At 40.3% G+C, this 25,764-nt stretch overlaps 1 protein-coding gene across 1 annotated transcript; it reads right to left on the bottom strand.

Annotated features, from left to right (window-relative positions):
- Positions 1–351: 351 nt before the first annotated feature.
- Positions 352–2,735, bottom strand: LOC138899128 (uncharacterized). Its single transcript, XM_070185250.1, has 4 exons — positions 2,570–2,735; positions 1,647–1,795; positions 1,000–1,020; positions 352–903 (listed from the first exon to the last, which is right to left on the bottom strand). Exons 1-4 carry the CDS (start codon positions 2,733–2,735, stop codon positions 352–354), a joined length of 888 nt encoding a protein of 295 aa, XP_070041351.1.
- Between the last annotated feature and the right edge of the window lie 23,029 nt (positions 2,736–25,764).

The following is a 25,764-nucleotide window of genomic DNA, read 5'->3' as shown; positions in this document are numbered from 1 at the left end:
GAAGAAAGTTATATATATATATATATGAATATATATATATATATATATATATATATATATATCAAAAATCATTTACAAGGGCACCATGGCCCGATCAAGTTTCTCCACAAAAGACCAAAACGGTCTTAAAAGAAAACACAAAAAATACTAAAGGACTTAGTCCTCTCCTGGAGCATCATCTTCACCGTCGAGCCCTCCTTCGCTTTCAGATCCTCCCGTACTCCCCGTATCATCTTCATAGGGAAAAGCTAACATTCTAGTTTCAGCTTCAAGCTCTTTAGCTTTCTCGATCTCGGCTGTAAGATCGAAGCCACGAGCATGAATCTCTTCGAGTGTCTTCCTTCGAGACTGTCATTTAGGATGCTCGGCAACTAGGTTTGCCCGAGCCTGAGCAGCCTCAGCAACCTCCTTTGCTCGAACCTGAGCAGCTTCGGTATCAGATCGATAAACGGCCACCAGTGCATCAGCATTGGCCATGGTTTTCTGGGCCTCCGATTTGGTCGCTGCAAGTTCTGTGACCAGTCTCTCTCGATCAGAATTTGCTGAGCTCAACCAAGACTGGAACTCCTCGATTTTCTTGGCTTGCACCAAGGCTTTCTCTTTTATGCTTGGGAGTGGGGCCTCAACCGACGCCAGTTGAGCTCGGGCGGCCTCCTTTTCTGAGGCAAGGCGATCAATGTTCTTTTTCCACTCTTCGGCCTCTACCCTCATTGCGTGCACTTCAACACGAAGTTTCCTGATCACGTCGAACTTTTTCTCGACCTGTGGGACTGAACTATTAGCCGTCACTCCCGAGCCAATATCATTAAATTCAAAGATTCTTTTTACCTTCTCGGCCAGCTCAGCTTGTTCTTTCCGTGATGCTTCCAACTTAGCCCGAAGTCCTTTTACTTCTCCTTCTCTCTACTCACTGAGAATCTTTAAGGCATCTCTCTCCTCAGTAAGCCTTTGAACTTTGGCTTCGTACCAGTTCAGCTCCCCTCGGGATTGGAAAAACACCTCATGATGAAGCACAGAAGCCTACAAAAATAAAAAGAAGAGATTATACAAGGAAAGAAAAACACAAGTATGAAAATTGGCAAATAAAGTATGAACTTACCCAATTCAGGGCCTGTTGGGCTTCGTTGAAAAGGCAAGGCACTCCCACCTCGCTCGAGCTCTTCTTCGGAGCCTCCAAGTCACTTGGGCCGGTGACATAGTGTACCCCGATAAAATAACCACGAAAAGGGTCCTCCTCTCCATGGGCTCCCTCCCCGTGACAAGTCTCCACAACTTAAGCGTCACGTATCATCGACTGGGAAAAAGAAGGGAAAGAGGGGGGATCCCCGATCTCTACTGCCCCAAGAAGGTCTTTTTTGGCGCCGCCTCCGTCTTGGGGAGCCTCAAGCTCGATTTGCAGACCGGCATCCGTAGCTTCTTCGATGGTCACTTTGCCCTGAGGTAAAATATCCTCGGTCCCCCTCGGCTCATCAAGCCTTATACTCATCAAGCCTGGTCGAAGCAATATCAACTCCCACCGATACCGAAGTATTCTGAGTATCGGTGCTAGCCCGTACACGGGCCAACAACCCAAAATCACTTTCTTCTTCTTCTTCTTCATCCCTTAGACTCATGACCGACTCCATAGTCAAAGGGATTATGTTCACCTTGGGTTTACGAGCTGCTCTCTTTTTGGGTTTTTGACCCTCGGAGTCCGAGGCCCTTTTTCTCTTAATCACCTTCTCCGATTTTGAGATAGGCGGTAAAAATTCTTTATCACCTGATAGGGGTCTCATAACCGCATCTTTTCCGAGACCTACAAAGAAAGAAAAGTAAGTAAAACTTATTTGAACAGATCGGTGAGCCAGGAGAAAGGTTTACCATGAGTACGAGACTCCTATCGGCCCTTTGACAAATCGCGCCATGCGCGCTCGGCATATGTTGATGTCGAAACTAGGCTCCTGACCTAGTTCTCGAGATGGGGAACCGCACCCGGTATCTAAGTAACGGCTGTGTCAAGAAAAACACTGATAAGAAAAGATGAAGAAGTAAAAACAACAAAAACTAAAAACGGAATCACACCTACGGTTCATATTCTATTTCTCGAGAAATGACATACTCTCGGCTGAGATTAGGTCCGAGGTTTTCACTCGAATGAATCGGCTCATCCAACCCCGATCTCTGTCTTCATCTATGCTCGAGGTGAACGCCTTGGTGGCCCGACATTGAAGCTTTATCAGCCCACCTCAGTAAAGACGAGGGCTATATAATCTTACGAGGTGGTCGAGGGTGAAAGGAAGCCCGTTAATTTTGCTCACAAAGAAACAGAGCAATATTATAATCCTCCAGAAAGAAGGGTGTATTTGGCCGAGGGTCACCTGGTACTTCTTGCAGAAGTCGATGATGACCGGATCGAGGGGAACCAACATAAAAGGATAAGTATAAACACTCAAGTACCCTTCCACGTGGGTAGTGATCGCTTCCTCCGGTGCCGGTATCACAATTTCTTTGTTTTCCCAACCACAATCATTCTTTACCAAATCAATAAGGCTTTGGGGTATCGAGCATATATATCTCGATACCGGCTCACATCGACCAGCAACCGATGAGGTTTTCTCGTCCTTAAGGTTGGAATCGATAACACATCTCTCGAGAATGAGTTCTTCGAGGCGTGGCTCCACCACCGGTTTCTCACCAACCAGCCGAGAGGAGGAAGCATCCTCTTTCTGAGGAACGGTTTTAGATATCTTGGCCATCTAAATTTTCAAGAACAAAGAAGATGGGAAATTGGAATATTTTGGTGTTTGGTGAAGAACAAGCAAAGAAATTTCTAAAACTGGAAATAGAGAACTTTGAAGAAGGCGAAGAACTATGAAGGTTGGAATGAAAAGATTTGAAGGTAAAGGTTTGAAATGATGAAGAAGGACGGCTATTTATAGATTTCACAGTGACGGTTCAAAATTGGCAGTGGCCGACCATCGTCTTACGCGCATTTAATGCCTTGATAATTGGACCAACGGGATATTTGTCACATACGTCATAATCGGGCTCGATGCAGACGTCAGTGTGTATCTAGTCAAAAGTTGAAACATCATATCGTTTCTCACCACATTCTTTTCGAGAAACGAGGGAACTATCTGTATACGGTAGAAATCGAGTATGCCTTTCGTATAATTAGTCAAGATTGGAATATGATGGACCAAGGGTCATCATTATAATATCGAGATGTGATGTGAAGCCGGGTTATCGAGCTCAAGATTCAGGGACCGATCAATACCGAGGTCGAGTCAATATCAAGCTCGAGTCGATACCAAGCTATGATGAGAAGTGGTGTTATCGAGCTCAAGATATAGACCGATCAATACCGAGCTCGAGTCAATATCAAGCTCGAGTCAATATCGAGCTCGAGTCAATATCGAGCTATGATGTAAAGTTGTGTTATCGAGCTCAAGAGCCAGAGACCGATCAATACCGAGCTCGAGTCAATATCGAGCTCGAGACCCAGAGACCGACCAATACCAAGACCGACCAAGATCGAGCCAAGAGACAAAGAGTCGTTGTAGCCGCACTAGGGGAGAGAATATCGGCGGAAATTAAGGAAAAACTAATTAACTAATCTATCATGGGATCCCCACTATGTATTTTTAATTATATCCAAAGTAGGATTCCTCCACTATATTAAGAGTGACTATCATTTCTGTAACGGGCACATCCATACATTGATACACTCTCACGTTTCAAAGATTATTGAGATTTACACACATATAGTAAAGATTATCCTTTTTTGAGCTTTGGACATTGATTCATCTTGTTCATTTATAAATCATTCTCTACTCAATTTGGGTTTGTATTCATTCCTTTTTACGGTCAATATTCAATATATTTCTAATTTTTTTCGATTTGTATCAATTTATACCACGTATCCTTAAAACCACGTATAAATTCAACTATATCAGTTTTTCGGGTAAACAATATTAATAATGCATGAATTGTTGTGGAATAATACTTGAAGCATTATATTGTGTAGGACTTCGTGATTGGCTGATTAGGCATTTTTGTCTTTAGATAGGTGGAAACCAAATTTGTACTATAAGTTATACGAATGCTACTAAAATACGTAAATTTCCGACGAACGTCCCGTTGGAAATTGGGTCGTCGAGAAGGGATTTTAGACGAAATATCTTGTAGAAACGTTACGATGAGCCAATTTTCGACGAATTGCATACCTCGGAAATTAGCTTTTTTTAGTTGACATCTATATTAGTTGAGCGGGATTTTGTAATAGAAACCAAACATTATATAAGTAGCATACGAAATTTTATACGGAGATCAAATCTTTATATACTTCGTTCATACCAAAATAACCACTAAGATTAGAACTTGAAAAAGTTTGTGCGGACTGAAATTTTCATTATGAGCTTCAACCAGAGGCGATCTATTTTCATCTTTTTTTTCCCATTCCTTTATGCTATTGCCAAGAGATTATGACTATGAGATGCCCTTTAACAGATACTGATTAGTGATGAAGGATTCCACAATTGATTCTTGTCGGCCAAATACAATTACAATACTCAAACTTGACACCATTTTTTATTTTTGCACCTTATCTTAGTCTTGTTTCATTTTAATAGTTAAAGTGGACTCACAGTGTGTCACTTAAACACCTACTTGCTGACATGTTATAACGCGTGCACACACTTCAACCAAACGCGTATAAGCCCAACATACATGATTTCCTTTGCTGATATGTCCCCTTTTCCATCACTACTAAAAAAGCCCTAATATTTTCTTTCTCCTTCAGCGTTCTTCTTCCATTCTCCTCAATCTTTCATCTTAGTTTCTCCATCTCAGTTGGCTTTCCACATCCAGGTTTGCTAGAAGGTCTCTTTTTTCTTTATCTTCTTCAAATCTCTCCTAGTTCGCTTGATTGAAGAAGACTGTCAATGCAATGTTGAAAAGAGCACTAGCGGGTTCGATGTGGCACGTGAACCCATGCACGCTTCACTCCCTAAATCATGTATAGTAATATTATATTTTTTCAAAAATGCTAAACATATGTGTGCGCACCCAAGTTCGAAGTATCATATGATGCGATGATTATTGGATATACTTCTCTAAGTGGATTATGAGTTTAAATCTCATGTCAATCTTATGTTTTTTAGAACTAGACGCACACGGAAGATGGACGTGTCATGTATCACTTTTTGCATATTAATTAAGTACTTCTTCTTTTTCTTACTTTCTCTGTTTGATTTATTCTTTTAAAATTTCATGCATTGAAATTCCTATTATTCTTTTGTAATTGCTTGTCTTCCTCCCAAAAAACAGAATACTTTAACATTATTGTGCAAAAACGTCCAGCTTTCCTTTTCTATATTAAAGAGGGTGAAGGTGCTCAAATAACTTGTGATCTCTTTTTTCCAAAGTGTAGACTGCCTTTTGCTACATTTCCCTACAAGTATCCAACTTTTAACATTATGATGTGGTACCAAATTGGGCCGAACACCATATTAGACTTCACGCATACGCTTAATCCAATTCTCGACCAAGAGTGTGTCATGTCCAGAGAACCAAAACGGGACAAAAGGATTTGACTTGTATTCGTCCATGATAAACTTTGTGGAGTTAGAGAGAAAAAGACACTATTCTGACCAAGTCCTATAAGGTTTTCATTGTAGTATGACTCAGTCCAGTAGAATGGACATTATTTGTATGGAGTGTGCATAAACAAAGACCCATATGAAAAGTAGAATAGAAAAATATTGAGTCAATACCCTAAAATTTTCCTAAACTATCACATCTTTGTGAGTTTCCAACTTAAACTATTCGTGATCCTCAAAAATCCCTAAACTATATTTGATGTAAACTAAGAGTCCATCAAACTGTATAGAGAACCCGGTTCTCTATCAGTTCCCACAGAACACACAACATTAAGTAAATAATACAATAATATTTACGTGAAAAACTCCCAGCACACGGGATCAAAAACCACGACCTACACTCGCAGGATTTCAACTTCACTCACTGAGAAACATTAGATTACAACCTAGTGTGAAAGTACAAGGGGGAGGGGGAGGTGAATTGTCGATTTTTCTTTTTGTATCCTAAGTAGTTGACTAGTTTACTAATTAGTCGACATTTAAATAAGAACAGAATATAAATAATGCAGAAATACAATGTAGCAATTAAAGACACTAGGATTTTTATACTGGTTCGTATTCAATGTGAATCATACGTCCAGTCCCCTTGGGTTGCAAGGGTTTAATTTTCTCTTTCAGTATTTGAAGTTTCTAGATACAAGAGAGTTGATGTAGCTTTACACCAACAGCTTAGTCACTATGTTATTTCTCGCTTCTTGATAAAATGTTTCACCAGTGATTTTTCTCTGTTTGTTCTCTCCCAAGTTACACAATAGACCTAGAGTGAACTACAATGCTTGTTTGGAGTAGAACAAAAAGAGTGATAGTGGTTCGTTCACAGTATATGTTGCTCCCTTGACATGCTCCATTTTATACTTGAGCTTGGCTTGGCGAATCTTTTGCAGACCGTTGAAGGATTTGCTGTCCCAAGGGAATTGATCCTTGGAATTGAATCTGTTATGATTCATTCCAAGAATAAGAACAGACCTTCTATAGATGGTCCATGACTACGAGTCGTTTCCTTTTTCGAAATGGGATTTGCCATAAATTCTCCTTAAGTTGTTCCTTGATTTTTGGATTTGATAGCATTTCTTTTTCGACACATATCTTCAGCAATCAGGGCAACCGTAGATCTTGGTCCTTCCTTCATTGTGTCAATCATCCCGGTTGTCATATTGCTTCAATATTGAATCTTTCTTACTTGTTTCCCTTGACAGTTCTTTGCCTTGATTCTTTTACTCCTTCTTTTCTTGACTTCATCCGTACTTCAGCGATATATTTACTCGTATCCTTCTTTTCATATATCGTGATCCTGCACCATAGTAATATGTTATTTTTCATCATTAAAATCTATATCTAACATATTGTAACCTAAGAATTAAAGTTTTAATCTCTCACGTACCTACAATAACCATATTGCAAGCCTATTTATAATAACTATATTACAAACCTAACCATTTTGACTAACTCTAGTCAACACAAACACAATATTTATGATTTACAAAGTGTCCTATGAGATTCTTCTAAATAAGCCAAGTAGGAGTTACAGGTGAATAACATTAACAAAGACACAACAATACTAAGGACACATGATGTATTCAATGCTGGGATCTGGTCCTTTATTATGTTGTTGTTTTGTTCTTCAATGCCTTTGAGAGAATGAAGGCGGATGCACACTTGAAAATAAGTATATTTTAGGGTTTGTACGTGTGTGTAATCCCTTCCATCATGTTGGTAATATATAAGTGAGGTCATCAAAGATGATGCAAGGGAGTGTCTAGTACATAGCATGCTTCAGCAGTGTTGCTGCACTGTTGCGTGTGCAGTGCAATAACTTTAACAGCTGTAAGAGTTGACTTGTACCATGATCGAATAAACTGATATTTATTTGTTCTCTCTGCTATTCCCTGAACTGATTTCATTGAAACTTGTGCCAGACATTTGACTTGTTGTTCTAAGCGCGGAGAGGCTAGTTGTATCAGGTTCCATATCTGCTTCTCATATGAAGTTTGTTAAATCATCAAAACAAAAAGGTACGTAACTTATCAATTTTCTCATTTTTGATGATGACAAACTTAGAATTCATGTTCCCCCTGAGAACTAGATCTCCATATTGTTCCCCCTGTAGAATAGCCATATTCCCCCTAAGAACCTATTTTTCCCTTTCAATTTTCTTCCCCCTTTTGGCATCATAAAAAGAATTATACAAGTAAACGCAAACAGAAGTCTAGCAAAGTTAACTCATGCCACTTGTGTGAACACATCATAGCTAAAAACAGAACACAAATATATAACATGCATTCAAAAAGGACTATGATGCTCATTAATTTAAGAAGAAGAAAAAAAAAGTAGCAGTACCATCATTACACAACATTCACAAAATAAACATTACTAGAGTACCACAACCATGTGTGATAGAGAACAAAAAAAAGGACATTGTAGAAATAGGCAAGGACTGACAAAAGGGACACTGATAAAGGGACAATTTAGGAGGCACTGGAAGAGAAAGGGAAGGACGAAGGAGCAAGGGCTTTGAGGAGACCATCCACACGAGCTTTAGCAACCCTCCGCTCAGTGATCAGCTTCTCTTTCAGGTTCTCCACCTGTTTCCTCAACTCTGCATTCTATATCGTCAAGCGGTTAACTTCTGCTTCCGGAGCCCTGCTAGAACCAGGTTCCGTGCTGGCTTGACTGAGCTTTTCCTTAAGAATGGCATTATAGGCCTTCAGCCTCCTGATCTCCTTATTAGCAGTATTCTGAGCATCGATAAGTTGAGAGATTGTAGAACTGCTGCCAACTCCGCCCTTTTTTGAGCATCGATAAGTTCCGACCCCGAAAATAACATTCATGGTGGAACTCGATCCGCAGTTCGAAATACCCAAAATGTTGGAGAAGACGGGATCAGCCTGCGTATGATTTTCGAATGTTGGAAGCTCAACAAGTAGCGATAGCTCAGTTACAGAGCCAAACCAAGGCATCGAGCAGGACCGAGCCCGGTCCACCCCGAGAAGTCACCCACGAAACGGGGCCAGCTGTAGTAAGATCAAATGAACAAGAATCGGGGACTAATCCCGAAATTATTAAGATGTTAGAGGAACTGACAAAATGAATTGAGTCAGGAGAAAAGAGGATTAAAGCAAACGACAAAAAAATAGAAACTTATAACTAAAAAATAAGATGAGGTGTCAAAATGAAAAATAACCCCAAATTCAAGTGCCTGTGTATGTATTTCGCCATTCTTGTCATATGGTTTGAAGAGTTGGCATATGGCAGACACACCATGGCATCATCTTACGCTATTAGGTCATCCAAATGATATTTATAAATAAGCCTACTTAAAATGTGAGATTTTTAATCTTAAAACAAGATAGATTTTCTACTACAATAGGTAAGGTGACCTAATAGTGCAAGAAATTCTTTATATTAAGGGGGCACAAAACTTAAGAAATTAACTTATATACATTGATAATATAAAGAATCTTCATTTAACCTATTATAATATGTAACTTATGTTATTTCTTAGGTTACTTATCTTATCTTTTATAGAGGGTTATCAGTTGGTATATTTTAAATGATTTGATGCTATAATAATTTTTTCAATATCATTGACCTAACATTTCTTCCTCTGGACATAGCAGCAATTATATTCTGGTGGAGGGCACAAATCTTAAGAGAATCCTAGGTCTTCCCATACCATAGTCAAGTCCTTTCTATTAAAAGTTAAGTACATTATAGTGTAAATTGTTTTTTACATTGTCAATATGTATAAGTTAATTTCTTAAATAACGTTAATACTTGCTTTATTTTGTTCAAAGGATCTAAACAAGTGTGATCTTCAATAGTCTGTTGAGTAATTCAAATAAACGCTATATATCATAAACATGTTAGATTGTGCATTGTGATTCTTTGAATTTCAGTTGAGCTGTCAGACTATAATAAACATGTTGTAGTATTTAGCCTGTAAAACAGCTTTCTTCTTACGAAAGCGAATTTGAAGCAATCATGACTTGTTTCAGCGATCGAGAATCCCACAATACAAATGAATTCCCCCGTTTCCATAGCCTAAAAATCTCCTAGATGCAGCGAACTCCGCCAAACCCTAGCACTTCTATTATAATGGAAAATTACATCTTTAAACACTCGTAATGGTGTTTATATATTGCTGCACAACTACTTATTTACGTAGGAGCTATAAATTTTTTTTATCATTTTTGCTATACTGTTTATGAATGGTTCAAAATATTACAAAATTTTTTTATCATTTTTGCTACTAATTATTTTCATTCAAAATAATTAGTGAGCTCGTGGGTTATTGGGTGAAGCCGACCGAATAATATTTCCCAACACATCATATTGGAGAATCTGCGTCATGATATATAGGCCGGTGTTTACTGTATACCTTATCTATGTGACTATGTCCAAATATACTCTTTTTACTAATAAACAATGAGTAATAAAAGTATGTTATTCCTGGTTTTTTTGTATCAGTTTTCGCTGCAATTTTATTTCAGCTTAATAGTGGGTGGCTAAAAGTTCTTGTCACAGATTCACAACCACGATTTACTTGTTGTCTTGACACGGAAAAAAGAAGAGCGATTTTTGAATTTTGTTGTAATTGTTTGTCGTCCTCCTAAAAAACAGATTAGTTTAACATTATTGTGCAAAAACGTCCAGCTTTCTTTTTTCTTTATTTTTTTTCATGACCTAATATGATAAGTCTTTCTAATTCACGTGCTAAAACAATTCGAAACTTATACTTCAGCCATTACAATTTATATCTCTTGCTTTCTTTTAAATTTGTCTCAAATAGAATATTACAACTTTTTATGTTTAGTAAGTTTTAAATTTTAATATTTTTATTTTATACTTAATAACATTCTCTTATAAAAATGACATGGCAAGATTAAAAATTACAGGATTTAAAGGGTATTTAATTTCGGTATGTTACACACTTTTTGCTCTCCAGATTACAAAATTCAATACATTCTTTTACAATTTTGATTTTGATGTTAAATCAAACTAAAATACACAAAATAAAATCTAAGGAGTAGTAAAGAGAGTTAAGGTGCTCAAGTCACTTTTGATCTCTTTTTTCCAAAGTTTGGACTCCCTTTTGCTGCATTTCCCTACAAGTATCCAACTTTTAACAACAATAAGTGGTACCAAATTGGGCCGAACACCATATTAGACTTCACGCGTACGCTTAATCCAATTCTCGACCAAGAGTGCGTCATTTCCAGACAATCAAACAGGACAAAAGGATTTGACACGTAGTCGTCCATGATAAACTTTTTGGAGTTTGAGAGAAAAAGACATCATTCTGACCAAGTCCAATAAGGTTTTTATCGTAGTACGAATAGCACAACTTTGTATAATAACGGTGTTTACCGGAAAAATCGGATAACATTAGATTTTGTGTGTGGTTCTAAGGATATGCGATACAATTCGATATAAATTGTGTAGAGAAATAGAGATACGTATATTCTTAACTATGAGAATACAAATAGTGAGCAATAAGAGTAAATGAGTTAAAGTAAAGCAAACACAAAAGAATATCTTTCAATCTGAGAAGTGATTTATTTATTTTGTCTCTCTCCTTTAGCTTACAAGGATTCCTCCTTTTATAGAAGAGGGTTATTACAAAAAATAATAAAATAAAACATATAGTGGAAGGCCCATGATGACTTGTCTCTTTCTTGATTCTCGTCAAGATTCTCTCTCTTGGTGCGGTCACAACACCTCTTGTCTGTGAGCTCGATACTGGCTCGAGCTCGTTAATGGGATGGACCTTTCGGTCTTGGCTCGAGTCCGACCTTCGAGATGGGCGTCGCGCATTTCCAACCTCGAAGCAGTGCCTTACGGATCGATTCGGCCACGGGCTCGATAGGGTTATCGAGCCGACTCCTCAATCGACCTTCGGACTCGAGGCTCGTTAGTGCCGACTTCGGAGCTCACTCCCAAAAATCTAATTCTGATTTTTTAACACTCGAACTCAATCGAACGTAGGAAGGTCAAAATCTATTTCGACCGTATACAGATAGTCCCCTCATTTCTCACGAAGGATGCGGTGAGAATCGACGTGATTTTTGGTGGTTCGATCGGGTCATAAGCCGACATTTTCACAGGGATCGATTACGAAGTATGTGATAGCTGTCATATCGATTCAGCCTTCCAAGGTATTTAATTCTTGTCAGATGGCGGTCGGCCACCTGTGATATTGAACCGTCACGATGCGAGCCTATAAATAGCTCTTCCATCTATCATTTACTTCTTTCACGCGTTCACTCCCCCAAATTTTCTCATCTTTTCTTCCTTTCTTGTTGCTGCCAGAGTTTTGGTGCCGTCAATTTTTTAGTTTCCTTTGTCTTTCTTCCTCCCATATCAATGGCCAAGACATCGAAAACTGTGCCTCAGAAGGAGAAAGCTTCTTTTGCACGGCCGTCCGGCGACAAGGCGCCGGTGGAGCCGTCCACCTATGACTATATCCCCGGCCCGTGTTCACTAAAGATCGATTTTAAGGTTGAGAATCCTTCATCCATCTCGGGTCGATACGAGCACATGTCGATATATATGTGCTCTATAACGGAGGGTCATCTCGAGGCTGTTAGAAAAAGACTGTAACTGGGGTTCCGAGGTTATGTTGTAAATTCCATCCCTCGAAGAGAGTGTCATCACCCATGTGGAGGGTTTTTAAGTGTTTACACTTATCCCTTCACATTGGGTCCGGTCGACCCGGTGATCATTGATTTTTTGCAAGAGATATCAGGTCACCCTTGGTCAGATTCACCCCTCTGTGTGGCGTATAGTAATCCTACTTCGCTTCTTCTCCACCAAAGTCGGGGGGCTGAATTTTACCCTGAATCACCTCATACGGTTGTATCGGCCTCAAATCTTTCAAGGATTAATCAGACTTCATCGTCGGGCATCGAAGGCTTTGATGTCGAGCATCGACGAAGACAAGGATCGAGGTTGGATGGGGCGTTACATCCGGGTGAGGACCCGTGACCTTATTCCGGAAGAGAAGATGTCGTTCCCCGAGGAATGGAATTTCGATCGTAAGTTGTTTTTTTTATGTTTCTTCCCGATATACAGCTGCCCCTTGGATGCCACAAGCGGTTCCCGACCTCGAGGATTGGGTTCGAAAGTTAGCCTCGACTTCCTCTTATGCCGAACGCGCTTAGCGTGATTTGGCTAAAGGCAGATGGGAAGCCAAGAACCATGGTAAGGTTTTACTTCTTGTTTCCTTCGAAGCACTCTTTGTGCTCCATTCATTACCGATTTCCTTTCATGTAGGCGTAACCAAGGATGTCGTTTTGAGGCCTTCGAGTGGTGAAGAAGGAACCAAGTCCCCAGTCCCGTAACCGGGGAAAGACACGAAGCTCAAAACTGCCTCTCGATCAAAGGTCCCCAAGCCCAAAACTCGAAGGGTGAGGAGGAAAGCAAATGCCCTTTCGATTTACTCGGTCCAACGACTGAGAGAAGAAGAAGAAGATGAAGAAGAAGAAGAAGAGGAAGAAGGAGGTGCCTCGGCCTTAGTGTCCCGATCTGCCAGAGCTATTGAGGTCACCGAGGCTCCTGAACCGATGGCAGCTGTACCGGTCGGGGTTGATTCTGGGATCCCGAGTCTTGATCGGAATGCCCCGAGTGATTCACTTGGGACTATGACAATGGGTTATTCGTCTTCTCTTCCCACCTTTTCTGAGGAGGCATTAAAGGAAGCTCGAGAATTGAAGACCTCTGATATGGGCGGAGGCTCTAGTGCAGGGGATCCCTTTCGGGATTGCTTTACCGGAGTCGGTGATGCTTCCGATATCGGGGACGCTTCTCATCTACTGGAAGAGGCCCAACGTTTCATTACTCGGGTAATGAATTTACTATACTTGGTTTCTTTGTTCTTTTTGTGAATTTGACTAGTGTTCCTTCCCTACTGTACATGCCATTAGTAGATTTTGGGTCGACCTTGGCCAGTGTGAGGTCGATCTTCAGAAGGTTTCGGGGGAGAGAGATGCCTTGCGGCTTCTTTGCAGCCAAAAGGACGAGGCTATAAAGGACCTCCAAGCGGACTTGGCTAAGGCTCACGAAGAAGAGGCCGAACTTGACAAGAAGGTGAGCCTCGTTCTGTTAAAGTATGGGTTTGACTCGACTGTGGAAGTTAACCCTTCGTTGTCTTAGCTGCAGCAAAAGGTTGAAATGATCGGGTCACTTCAGGAAGAAGTCGATCAAATCAAACCCGAATATAATCGGTGGAAGGAGACTATCGATCGCCCGACTGCGAAAAAAGAGACCATTTTGACCAACTTATTACCGGCCGATGTCCAGCTTCGGAACGTTAAGCAGAAGAGTTCGGCTCAAGCTAAGAGGATCGAGGAGCTTGAAGCCCAGCTTGCCGAGACCAAGGCCGAGGTTGAGTTATCTAAAATCTTGGCGGATATGTCCATTGCCGTGTATCGGGCTGATGCCGAGGCTGCTCAGATTGAGGCATGAGAGGCAGCGTATACTGCCGACACCCGAGCACACTGGATTGACGAACTTGCCAAATGTAGGTCTCGGAGGGAGACCCTTGAGGAGATACATGTTTGGGGTCTCGACCTTACTGAAGAAATAAAAAAGGCTAAAGAGCTCGAAGCTGAAGCTGAGGTTTCTGATGGCGATGATGATGACGATGATGGTAGCAAGAGCGGATCCGAGGGTGATTAGGAAGATTAGGCCATAGTTATGTTTGTAATCATATAGAAATTTTTGTATAGCCCGTGGGCGTGATAGTCGAGAGAGTGATTGCTCGCACTTGAAATAAAAGTAGCTCGTAGGCTTTAGTCGTCGAGTGAATGATTCGAACTCGAGGTAATGTAGCCTGTGGGCGTGATTGCTCGAACTCGAAATAAAAGTAGCCCATAGGCTTTAGTCGTCGAGTGAATGATTCGAACTCGAGGTAATGTAGCTCGTGGGCGTGATTTCTCGAACTCGAAATAAAAGTAGCCCGTAGGTTTTAGTCGTCGAGTGAATGATTCGAACTCGAGGTAATGTAGCCCGTGGGCGTGATGGTCGAGTGTGTGATTGCTCGAACTCGAAATAAAAGTAGCTCGTAGGCTTTAGTCGTCGAGTGAATGATTCGAACTCGAGGTAATGTAGCCCGTGGGCGTGATGGTCGAGTGAGTGATTGCTCGAACTCAAAATAAAAGTAGCCCGTAGGCTTTAGTCGTCGAGTGAATGATTCGAACTCGAGGTAATGTAGCCCGTGGTCATGATGGTCGAGTGAGTGATTGCTCGAACTTGAAATAAAAGTAGCCCGTAGGCTTTAGTCGTCGAGTGAATGATTCGAACTCGATGCAATATAGCCCGTAGGCATAATTGGTCGAATTTAACTTGATTCTATTTGCATAATAAATCTCAAAATAGAGGAATTTTCCTTGGATATAAGGTGCCGATAAAGAAGAGAACTTTCTTCGCACGTTATTACATGCCTGGGTTCGGGCCAATCTACATGAGCATGGTTCGTTTCGACCATTTGGTTCTTACAATTTTTCCTATTGAAACCCTGTTGTTGTGAAATAACTCTCTTGCATCTGAACTTGATGTGTTTGAGGGTCTAATGCCCCTTCAGTTATTTGAGGTCGATTGTAAAGAGGCCTCAGATATTGTTGTAAATGCAGCACGATCAATGGTTGCCTCATTAAAAACCTAGCCGAAAAATCCATTTGGGAAAAAATCGGTCTAAGGGAAAAAGAGTGCAACGCGTGCTTTCAAGCGAAAGATCCATCTTAGCCCTTGTTCGAACTTCTGCAGGGGTCAGTTTTGAAATATAAACGAATATGGAAAGGTCGTACCTTAGCAGTAGTACCGTTTTAGATGTAATACATTCCAGCTGCTTGATAGCTGTTTGTCGTTTATAATGCCGAGCCTGTACGATCCCTTTCCGATGTTATCGAGTACCTGATATGGTCCTTCCCAATTCGGTCCTAGTTTTCCTTTGTTCAGATTTCGGGTATTGATGGTAACATTTCTTAACATTAAGTCCCCGGGCTTGAAATGGCGGAGCTTGGTTCTTCGATTATAATATCTTTTGATTCACTGCTTTTGGGCAGCCAATTGGACAAGAGCAGCTTCTCGTCTTTTGTCCGATAGTTCGAGGCTGGTATTCATAGCCTCTTTATTTGATTCTTCCATCGCGAATCGAAATCTGGCGCTGGGTTCACCAACTTCGACTAGTATCAATGCTTCGGACCCATATACTAAGGAGAATGAGGTCGCCCCCGTACTGGATTTTGACGTCGTCCGATATGCCCAAAGGACTTCGGGCAGGATTTCTCTCCATTTTCCTTTAGCGTCGTTCAACCTCTTCTTTAAGTTTTGAATGACAGTTTTGTTCGTTGATTCGGCCTGTCCATTCCCACTAGGGTGGTATGGCGTCGATAGTATCCTTCTTATTTTGTGGTCTTCGAGGAATCTTGTTACTTTGCTGCCAACGAATTATTTTTCATTGTCACACACTATTTTGGCGGGTATCCCGAATCGGCATATGATATGATCCCAAATAAAGTCTATAACTTCTTTCTCTCTTATTTTGTCGAACGTCTGCGCTTCAACCCATTTAGAAAAATAGTCAGTCATAAATAAAATAAATTTGGCTTTATGTGGGGTCGATGGCAGAGGGCCGACGATATCCATTCCCCATTTCATGAATGGCCATGGGGATAGGACTGAGTGGAGTTTCTCTTCGGGTTGATGGATCATTGGTGCAAACCTTTGACATTTGTCACATTTACGAACAAATTCTTTCGCATCTTTGCCCATATCGATCCAATAATATCCTGCTCTGATTATTTTTCGAACTAATGTATCGGCTCCAGAGTGATTCCCGCAAGTACCCTCGTGCACTTCCCGTAGGTTGTAATCGGTATCTCCCGGACCCAAGCATACTGCCCACGGTTCATTGAATGTTCTTCGGTACAATGTTCTGTCCGAAGCCAACGTGAATCAAGCAGCTTTAGTCCGTAGGGTTCTAGAATCTTTAGGGTCCGATGGGAGTTTTCCGCTCTTTAAGTATTCAATATATTTGTTTTTCCAATCCCAGGTTAAGCTTGTAGAATTTATCTCGGCGTGACCTTCTTCGATTACCGATCTCGAAAGTTGAACAACATTCCCCGAGCCCAAGTCATCTACCTCGACTGACGACCCCAAATTCGCAAGCGCATCGGCCTCATTATTCTGTTCTAGTGGAACATGCCGTAAAGTCCATTGTTTGAAATGGTGCAAAGTGACAAGCAGTTTATCTAAATACCTTTGCATTCTACCTTCTCGAACTTCGGAGGTTTTGTTTACTTGACTCACCACCAGCAAAGAGTCGCAATTGGCTTCAATGACTTCTGCTCCCAAGTTTCTAGCTAGCTCGAGACCTGCAATCATGGCTTCATACTCAACCTCATTGTTAGTCAACCTGATAGTTTTAATAGATTGCCTAATAGTGTTACCCGAGGGTGGTTTCAAAACTATGCCCACCCCGGACCCTTTCACGTTTGAAGCCCCGTCCGTAAAAAGGATCCATACCCCCGATGATGTACCTGATTTCAACAAGAGTTCTTTTTTGACTTCGGGTACGAGGGTTGGTGTAAAATCGGCCACGAAGTCTGCTAAAGTTTGAGACTTTATGGCCGTACGGGGTTGATATTCGATATCATACCCACTGAGTTCGACGGCCCATTTGGCTAGTCGGCCTGATAACTCGGGTTTGTGCAAAATATTACGAAACGGGTAAGTGGTTACCACGCATATGGGATGACATTGAAAGTAAGGCCTTAACTTTCTAGAGGTTCTTATCAGTGCAAGTGCCAATTTTTCTAGGAGCGGATATCTAGTTTCCGCTTCTCCTAAGGTTCGACTCATATAATAAACGGGGAATTGCGTACCTTGCTCTTCTCGAACTAGGACACCGCTTACGGCGACTTCCGATACTGCCAAGTACAAACAAAGTTTTTCATCTGTTTTTGGAGTGTGAAGTAGTGGTGGGCTTGATAGATATCGTTTTAGTTCCTCTAATTCTTGTTGGCACTCCAGGGTCCAAGCAAAATCGTTCTTCTTTTTGAGTAGAGAGAAAAACTTGTGACTTCGATCAGATGATCTTGAAATGAACCGGCCTAAGGCTGCAATCCGACTCGTTAGCCTTTGTACGACCTTCACGCTGTCCACAACGACGATGTTTTTGATGGCCTTGATTTTAACGGGGTTAATCTCTATTCCTCGATGTGACACCATGAAGCCGAAGAACTTGCCCGAACCGACCCCGAAAATATATTTTTCGGGATTGAGCTTCATGTTGTATTTCCTCAAAATTTCGAACGTTTCCTGCAAATGGGTCAAATGGTCCTCTGCGCGTAGGGATTTAACTAGCATGTCATCAATATAAACTTCCATTGATTTTCCTATTTATTTTTCGAACATTTTATTTACTAGGCATTGGTAAGTAGCCCCTGCATTCTTTAGCCCGAAGGGCATCACATTATAACAATACGTTCCATATTTGGTGACAAATGAAGTCTTTTCCTGGTCCTCCGGGTTCATCTAGATTTGATTATATCCGGAATAGGCATCGAGAAAAGTGAGGATCTCGTGGCCGGCCGTGGCATCGATCATACGATCGATGTTGGGCAACGGAAAGGAATCTTTGGGGCATTCTTTGTTCAAATCCTTATAGTCCACACACATTCTAAGTTTTTTCCCTTTTTTAGGCACTACAACTACGTTGGCTAACCATTCGGGATATTTCACCTCCCGAATGGACCCTACTTTGAGAAGCTTGATTACCTCGTCCTTTATGAATGCGTGCTTTCCCTCGTACTAGGGTCTTCTCTTTTGCTTCACCGGTCTGAACCTCGGGTCCAAACTTAGCCGATGCGTCGTTATGTTCGGCGGGATCCCTGTTATATCTAAATAGGACCAGGCAAAACAATCGATGTTATCGATAAGAAATTGAACGAGTTTTTTCTTGAGTTCGGGGCTCAACCCCGTCCCCAAGTATACATTTCACTCGGGCCAGTACTCGATTAATCTGACTTGATCTAGCTCCTCGATTGTTGATTTGGTGGCGTCGGAGTCATCGGGAATCACGAAATATCGAGGGACCCTTTGATCATCATCCTCTTCGATTTTCTGGTTATCTGGCTGGGTCGAAGCCGATGTCTGTGATTGCTATTTGGTGTCCCATTCTCCTTCCGAGTCCGATCCTTTTATCGGCAAAGGTGAGGACATTGGTTTAGCTTCCTCGACGTTGAACATTTCCTTTACGGCTGGTTGTTCTCCATACATCGTTTTGATACCTCTCGATGTCGGGAATTTGAGGGCCTGGTGTAGGGTCGAAGGTACAACTCTCATGTGTGGATCCATTGCCTTCCGAAAAAGGGCGTTGTATCTCATATCGCCTTCGATCACGTGAAACTTTATTTCCTGGATGGTTCCGGCCATATTTATTGGTAGGATTATCTCGCCTTTGGTGGTTTCACATGCCATATTGAACCCATTTAGAACCAAAGTTGCAGGTACGATCTGATCCTGTAGGCCGAGCAGCTCTACTACCTTCAATCGGATGATGTTGGCCGAGCTACCTGGATCGATTAACACACGCTTAATTTTAGTTTTATTCATGAGTACGGATATTACCAGTGCGTCGTTATGAGGTTGGATGACTCCTTCTGCATCTTCATCATCAAAGGACAAAGTCCCTATGGGTGCGTAATCTTGAGTCCGAGATCGCTTTTCTCTCACAATCGATGTTTTAGTGTGTTTAAGCACTGGTCCCTGAGGGGTATCGATGCTGCCGATGATCATGTGAATGACGTGCTACGGTTCTTCTTACTCGTTTCGCTTGTTGAAATCCCTATTTTTAAAATGGTTCTTCGCCCTATCACTCAGAAATTCCCGAAGGTGCCCTTTGTTAAATAAGCGGTTTATTTCCTCTCTTAGTTGCTTGCAATCTTCCGTTCTGTGGCCATGGGTACCATGATATTCGCACGTTTGATTGGGATTTCTTCGGGCAGGATCGGTCTGCATGGGTCGAGGCCATTTAGTGTCTTTGATGCATCCGATGGCCGACACGATAGCGGATGCACCAACGCTGAAGTTATATTCTGATAATCGAGGTGCTTCTATAGGATCGGCATATTTATCGAAGCCTCTCTTACTCATAAGTCCCCGAGAATTTTTCCCTCGATCAATCCTTCAATTGTTCCGAACTGTATTGCATGCTGAACTGTTGTTCACCCGATCTATGACGTACGGTTGATATTGGTCTCTGTTCGACCTTTGTTCTCTGTTGATCTCCTTTTGGTTTTTAGTAGATGTCCTGTTCTGATGCACAGGTCCGTACGGAGCTCCTAACTGATCATCCTCGACCCTAATTTTTGATTGGTATCGGTTGTGTACATCTGCCCAAGTTATCGCTGGATACTCGATAAAATTTTGTTTCAGTCGATGTGATGCTGTCGAATTTAGCTCGTTCAACCCTTGGGGGAAAGTTTGTACGGCCCAATCGTCTGTGACCGGTGGTAATTCCATGCGTTCCATTTGAAGTCGGGATACGAATTCCCTCAGCATTTCATTCTCCCTTTGCTTTACTTTGAAGAGGTCTGATTTCCTTGTTGCAACCTTTATGGCACCAGCATGTGCCTTTACGAACGAATCTGCTAACATGGCAAAAGAATCGATGGAATTTGGTGGTAAATTGTGATACCAGATCATTGCTCCCTTCGAGAGGGTCTCCCCGAACATTTTCAACAGCATAGATTCGATTGCATCGTCCTCCAAATCGTTGCCTTTGATGGCACATGTGTAAGAGGTGACATGTTCGTTAGGATCGGTCGTACCGTTATATTTGGGAATTTCGGGCATACAGAATTTTTTGGGGATTGGTTTCGGTGCCGCACTCGACGGAAAAGGCTTTTGTATGAATGTTTTCGAATCAAGCCCCTTTATCATTGGTGGAGCCCCCGGGATTTGATCGACCCTGGCATTGTATGTTTCACTCTCTTGTCGTTGGCTTCGACTCGTTTTGTGAGTTGCTCGAGCAATTTAGTAATTCCGGGAGTAGTCCCCGATTCTTGCTCGTTTGATTTCACTATGGCGGGCTATATTCTGGGGGTGACTTCTCGAAGTGGATTGGAATCCGGCCTACTTTGTGCGCGAGTTTGGCTCTGTACCTGAGCTATCGCTACTTGTTAGGCTTGTAGCATCTTGAAGATCATACGTAAGCTGGCCCCGATTTCCCCCACATTTTGGGTGTCTCAGGCTACGGATCGAATACCGCCCTGAATGCTTCTTTCCGGTTCGGAACGCTGATTCACCTCCAAAGCTATTTGTGAATTGACATCCAATGGTATTTCAGCTCGAATTTAGGGTACTTCGATTCGAGCCTCGGTGCCATCGTTAACTGGCCTTCCAGCCCCGGGTGCCAAGTTGTTGGTTTCATCTTGAAGGCTGGCTTCGTGGTCGATAAGTAAAGCCATTGCTGATTTGAAGTTGTAAGCTGGAGTGTACTTTAGATTTGTATCAAACGAACACTGTTACCCTTAGCCCTACGGTGGGCGCCAAACTGTTTATCGAAAAAATCGGATAACGTTAGATTTTGTGTGTGGTTCTAAGGATATGCGATACAATTCGATATAAATCGTGTAGAGAAATAGAGATACGTATATTCTTGACTATGAGAATACAAATAGTGAGCAATAAGAGTAAATGAGTTAAAGTAAAGCAAACACAAAAGGATATCTTTCAATCTGAGAAATGATTTGTTTTTTTTGTCTCTCTCCTTTAGCTTACCAGGATTCCCCCTTTATAGAAGAGGGTTATTACAAAAAACAATAAAATAAAATATATAGTGAAAGGCCCATGATGACTTGTCTCTTCCTTGATTCTCGTCAAGATTCTCTCTCTTGGTGCGGTCACAACGGCTCTTGTCTGTGAGCTCGATACTGGCTCGAGCTCGTTACTGGGATGGACCTTTCGGTCTTGGCTCGAGTCCGACCTTCGAGATGGGCGTCGCGCATTTCCGACCTCGAAGCAGTGCCTTGCGGATCGATTCGGCCACGGGCTCGATAGGGTTATCGAGCCGACTCCTCGATCGACCTTCAGGATCGAGGCTTGTTAGTACCGACTTCGGAGCTCACTCCCAAAAATTTAATTCCGACTTTTTAACACTCGAACTCGATCGAAAGTAGGAAGGCCGAAATCTATTTCGACCGTATACAAACGGATATAGTTCCACATGAAAAAAGAAAAATATTTTACTTATAACGTGTTGGATACTCTTAATATTGTGAAATCTTTTGGGAAAATTTGTGCGGGATTAGCCTAAATCGAACAATATCATATCGTATTAAAAGTATCTTTAGGCCATTTTATCCAAACAACTGGTATTAGAGCCAATAGTTTGGCAGGACGAGTATGAAGATGGTGAAATGCGACGTGGAGGCCCCGCCTAATGCCTTTGCCCATCTACGAGCTGGTTTACGACCGTTACTCGTGTGTAAACAAAGTCTCACATGAAAAGTATAAAAGAAAATGATTCTACTTCTTACGTATTAGATACTCTTAATGGTATAAGACCTTTTGAAAAAATGGTACGGGATTGGTCAAAGAGAAATGAGATCTTTTTGGTAAAATCGTGCGAGCTTGGCTCAATACGGAAAATATCACTCCATATTAAAAGTATTCGTAGGCGTTTTAGCCGAACAATTTGATCAATCAACAATAATCAATCTGATTGTACATCTTCAATTCGATTACTCTTTAACGGCTTTCTTACAACTTTCATTAATTAGTCACACTTCTCAACACTACTAGAAATCTGCCAAATTCCGTCCAAACCATACCAATCGAAATCGGTCAGAAAATATCTAGATTGGTCGCAAAAGTCAAATAAAAATTTTTACTAAAAAATACCGACAATTTTCGGTCGAAAAAAGTGGTCCCACAATAAAAAAACAGTGCTTTGTCTGGCACATATAAAATTTTTGATTGATGTTGGTCGAAAATTGGTCAATATTTGACCAAGACCTGGTCAGACTTGCATATTATCTACCAAACAAAGTTTAATTAAAAAATTTCAAGTATATGGACCGAATTCGGTCGGAAATTTTGATTTAATCTTTCCCGCCCAGGCTCAATTATTTTTTTTCCATAATAAAAATAAAATTTTTAAATTATTATGAATATACCGACCAATTTCGATCGGTATTAGTGGTCAAAAATAGTCAACCACTTATAAATTATTGTTATTTACAATCTATATATATATATATATATATATAACAATATAAATTATATATATAATACACACACACACACACACACACACACACACACACACACACATATATATATATATATATATATATATATATATATATATATATATATATATATCATAGCATGTTGGATACAACGACTATATCAATTAAACTCGATCAATTATATATATAATGTTTATCATCCGTGTGCTTTCATACAAATTGCACTTCATATCTGTATACGTCTAATAGATTCTACTAGAGTGTATGATTTTATTTCATTTATGATAATTTACACTTACATACATATGACTAGCGTTGATAATTTATTCTCAACTATTCATACTTGAATGCTTGATCGGTGACTAAATAAGAAAGCAAATCTTGGAGTTTAAGTGACTAGATGCTCCGGTATAAAGAGTGACTAGATACTCCAACATGTGTACAATCGACACAGTCTTGAATATTTTATTCTCGATCACCTTATTAGTACTTTGCTCGGATACATTATCAGTGGATCAATTGACACAGTATCGGCATCCAATACGCTATAACACATTTAAAAATAAGATGTATAGTGCTATAAGATGTAGTGCTATATTAAAATTTAAGTTGTAACAACAACAACATATACTCGGTCAAATCACACGATTGGAGAATATATATATATATATATATATATATATATATATATATATATATATATATGTGTGTGTGTGTGTGTGTGTGTGTGTGTGTGTGTGTGTGTGAATATATACATATATATACATACACAATTAATTATATATTATATAGTACCTATAATTAATTTGTATCTTGTCTAAAACCGATCGACTTCGGTCGGTCGGTTTTTAAATTAAATAATTTCTTTTTTAAATTTAAAATTAAATTACCCACCGATTTAGGTCGGAATGGTCGTGGTCAAACGGTCAAAGGCTACTTAAACTTACCGACCGAATTTTTCGACCGATTTCGGTCGAAAATTTTCAATTTAGATCTGCCACATACGGGTTCTTCCCCATTTCCCTCTTTTCTCTATCTTTCTTCCATCCCTTTTCTTCTCCTCCCTACAGTCGTGATTCCCCCAAATCCGCACTTAAAATCAACTCCTATCTCCCTCCTTACCCAAAAACAAAGCACCTAGAAGTCTCACTTCCCTCCCCCGCCATTGTTCCGCCGGCACCCACTGCCTCCTCCGCCACCACTGCTCCGCCGGCAACCATAGCACACTGGTCATCCTCCGCCACCCAAAATCAAACCCCCTCTCCTAGCATTTCAAGGTTAGTTATCTATATTTTTGAATTTAAGTAATTTTATTTATTTTAATTGTATAAATTAGGGTTTAGTTAATATTTAATTAAATTTAGCGTTTACTCCTATTGATTATATTTATGCTAGAATTTCTATGTTAGAAGATTAAGATTATGCTAGGGTTACAACGTATGGTAGATTTCGTTAAACATTTCAATTTTTAATTTTTATTTTAAGAACAAAGTTATATGCATGACTTAAGACAAAGATAATTAGATTGTAAATCCTTTAAAACCAGAATTTATTTTGGGATATATGTGAACTTTCAAATTACTTCTTTTAATTGAATTTTAAAAGAATTTATTTAGGGATATATGTGAACTTTTAAATTACTTCTTTTAATTGAATTTTAAAAGAATTTATTTAGGGATATATGTGAACTTTCAAATTACTTATTTTAATTGAATTTTAAAAAACTTATTTAGGGATATATGTGAACTTTCAAATTACTTCTTTTAATTGAATTTTAAAAGAACTTATTTAGGGATATATGTGAACTTTCAAATTAATATAACATGCAATTTATTTATTCTCTTTGTAGATGGAATATCGTAGTTGGATGTATAATAGGAATTATCTTGATCGTCGGTTTTTGAGGGAGGAATTTACAGAAGGGGTTAATGAATTTATTAGTCATGCAATGTCACTTGAAACCATTCCAAATCAGAGGGATGATTATGTGTCCTTGTATGAAGTGCAAGTGTTTGTATTTTTTTATGGGAGGATGTTAAAACTCATCTTTATAAAAAAAGGTTTATGGATAATTATTTTGTGTGGACTAGTCATGGAGAGGTTGATGGTAGTGATGGTGTATTTCATAACATAGTTGTTGGTGAAAGTAGTAGGTCGGTGGGGAATAACGTCACATCCTAGATACCATGAAATGGTTGCGGATGCTTTTGGGATGCACTTCGAGTTTGAACTCCATGAAAGTGTTGAACAAGCTCCTAACGAAGAGGCAAAATATTTTTATGAACAGTTAGAGGCCGCTAGTCGTCCACTAAGTGAAGGGAGTATGCGCTCTCAATTGTCTGTTGCGGTTAGATTATTAAGTAGCAAATAAGATACCCATATTTCTCAAGTGGGAATTGATTCTTTCATTGGCCTTATGAGTGAACTAGTTGACCCAACTTTCAACATACCTGAAGATTTCTATAAGGATAAAAGATTGGTTTCTAAGTTAGGACTCTCGTCTATGAGAATCGATTGTTGTGAAGATGGTTGCATGTTGTATTATAAGGGTGATGCAGATTTAGAAAGTTGCAATTTTCTTTAACGTTATCATCTAATATGACAATGTGCAGGACTATCGGCAAGTGTAAATGATTTGTTAAACACAGGAATAGGATTGAAGGATCCATATGTGAAGCCTATCTTGCAAAGCAAACTGCCTATTTTTATTCTTACTACTTCGACAGTCATGTGCCATGTTCTAGAAATAGGCCCAATCGACACAATGTCGTGATTGAGAATGATCCATTATATCCACCAATGTCCATATTCAATCAACCAGGCCGAGGTTCTAAAGATCGATCAAAAAGGGGCCTAAGTAGAAGGGGCCT

The sequence above is a fragment of the Nicotiana tomentosiformis genome, chromosome 9 (genome assembly GCF_000390325.3).
Source record: "Nicotiana tomentosiformis chromosome 9, ASM39032v3, whole genome shotgun sequence".
NCBI lineage: Eukaryota > Viridiplantae > Streptophyta > Magnoliopsida > Solanales > Solanaceae > Nicotiana > Nicotiana tomentosiformis.
Note: the sequence above shows the minus strand (reverse complement) of the source record. Positions and strands in the feature narration are given on the sequence as shown.

Excerpts from the sequence above, each read along its gene's own strand:
- LOC138899128 (XM_070185250.1), bottom strand. The coding sequence starts at position 2,735 with ATGGCCAAGATATCTAAAACCGTTCCTCAGAAAGAGGATGCTTCCTCC. Across the intron at positions 1,796-2,569 it reads CTCATCGGTTGCTGGTCGAT|GTCTCGGAAAAGATGCGGTT; the intron begins GTGAGCCGGTAT and ends CTTTCTTTGTAG. Across the intron at positions 904-999 it reads CTTCTGTGCTTCATCATGAG|AGAGAAGGAGAAGTAAAAGG; the intron begins GTGTTTTTCCAA and ends CTCAGTGAGTAG.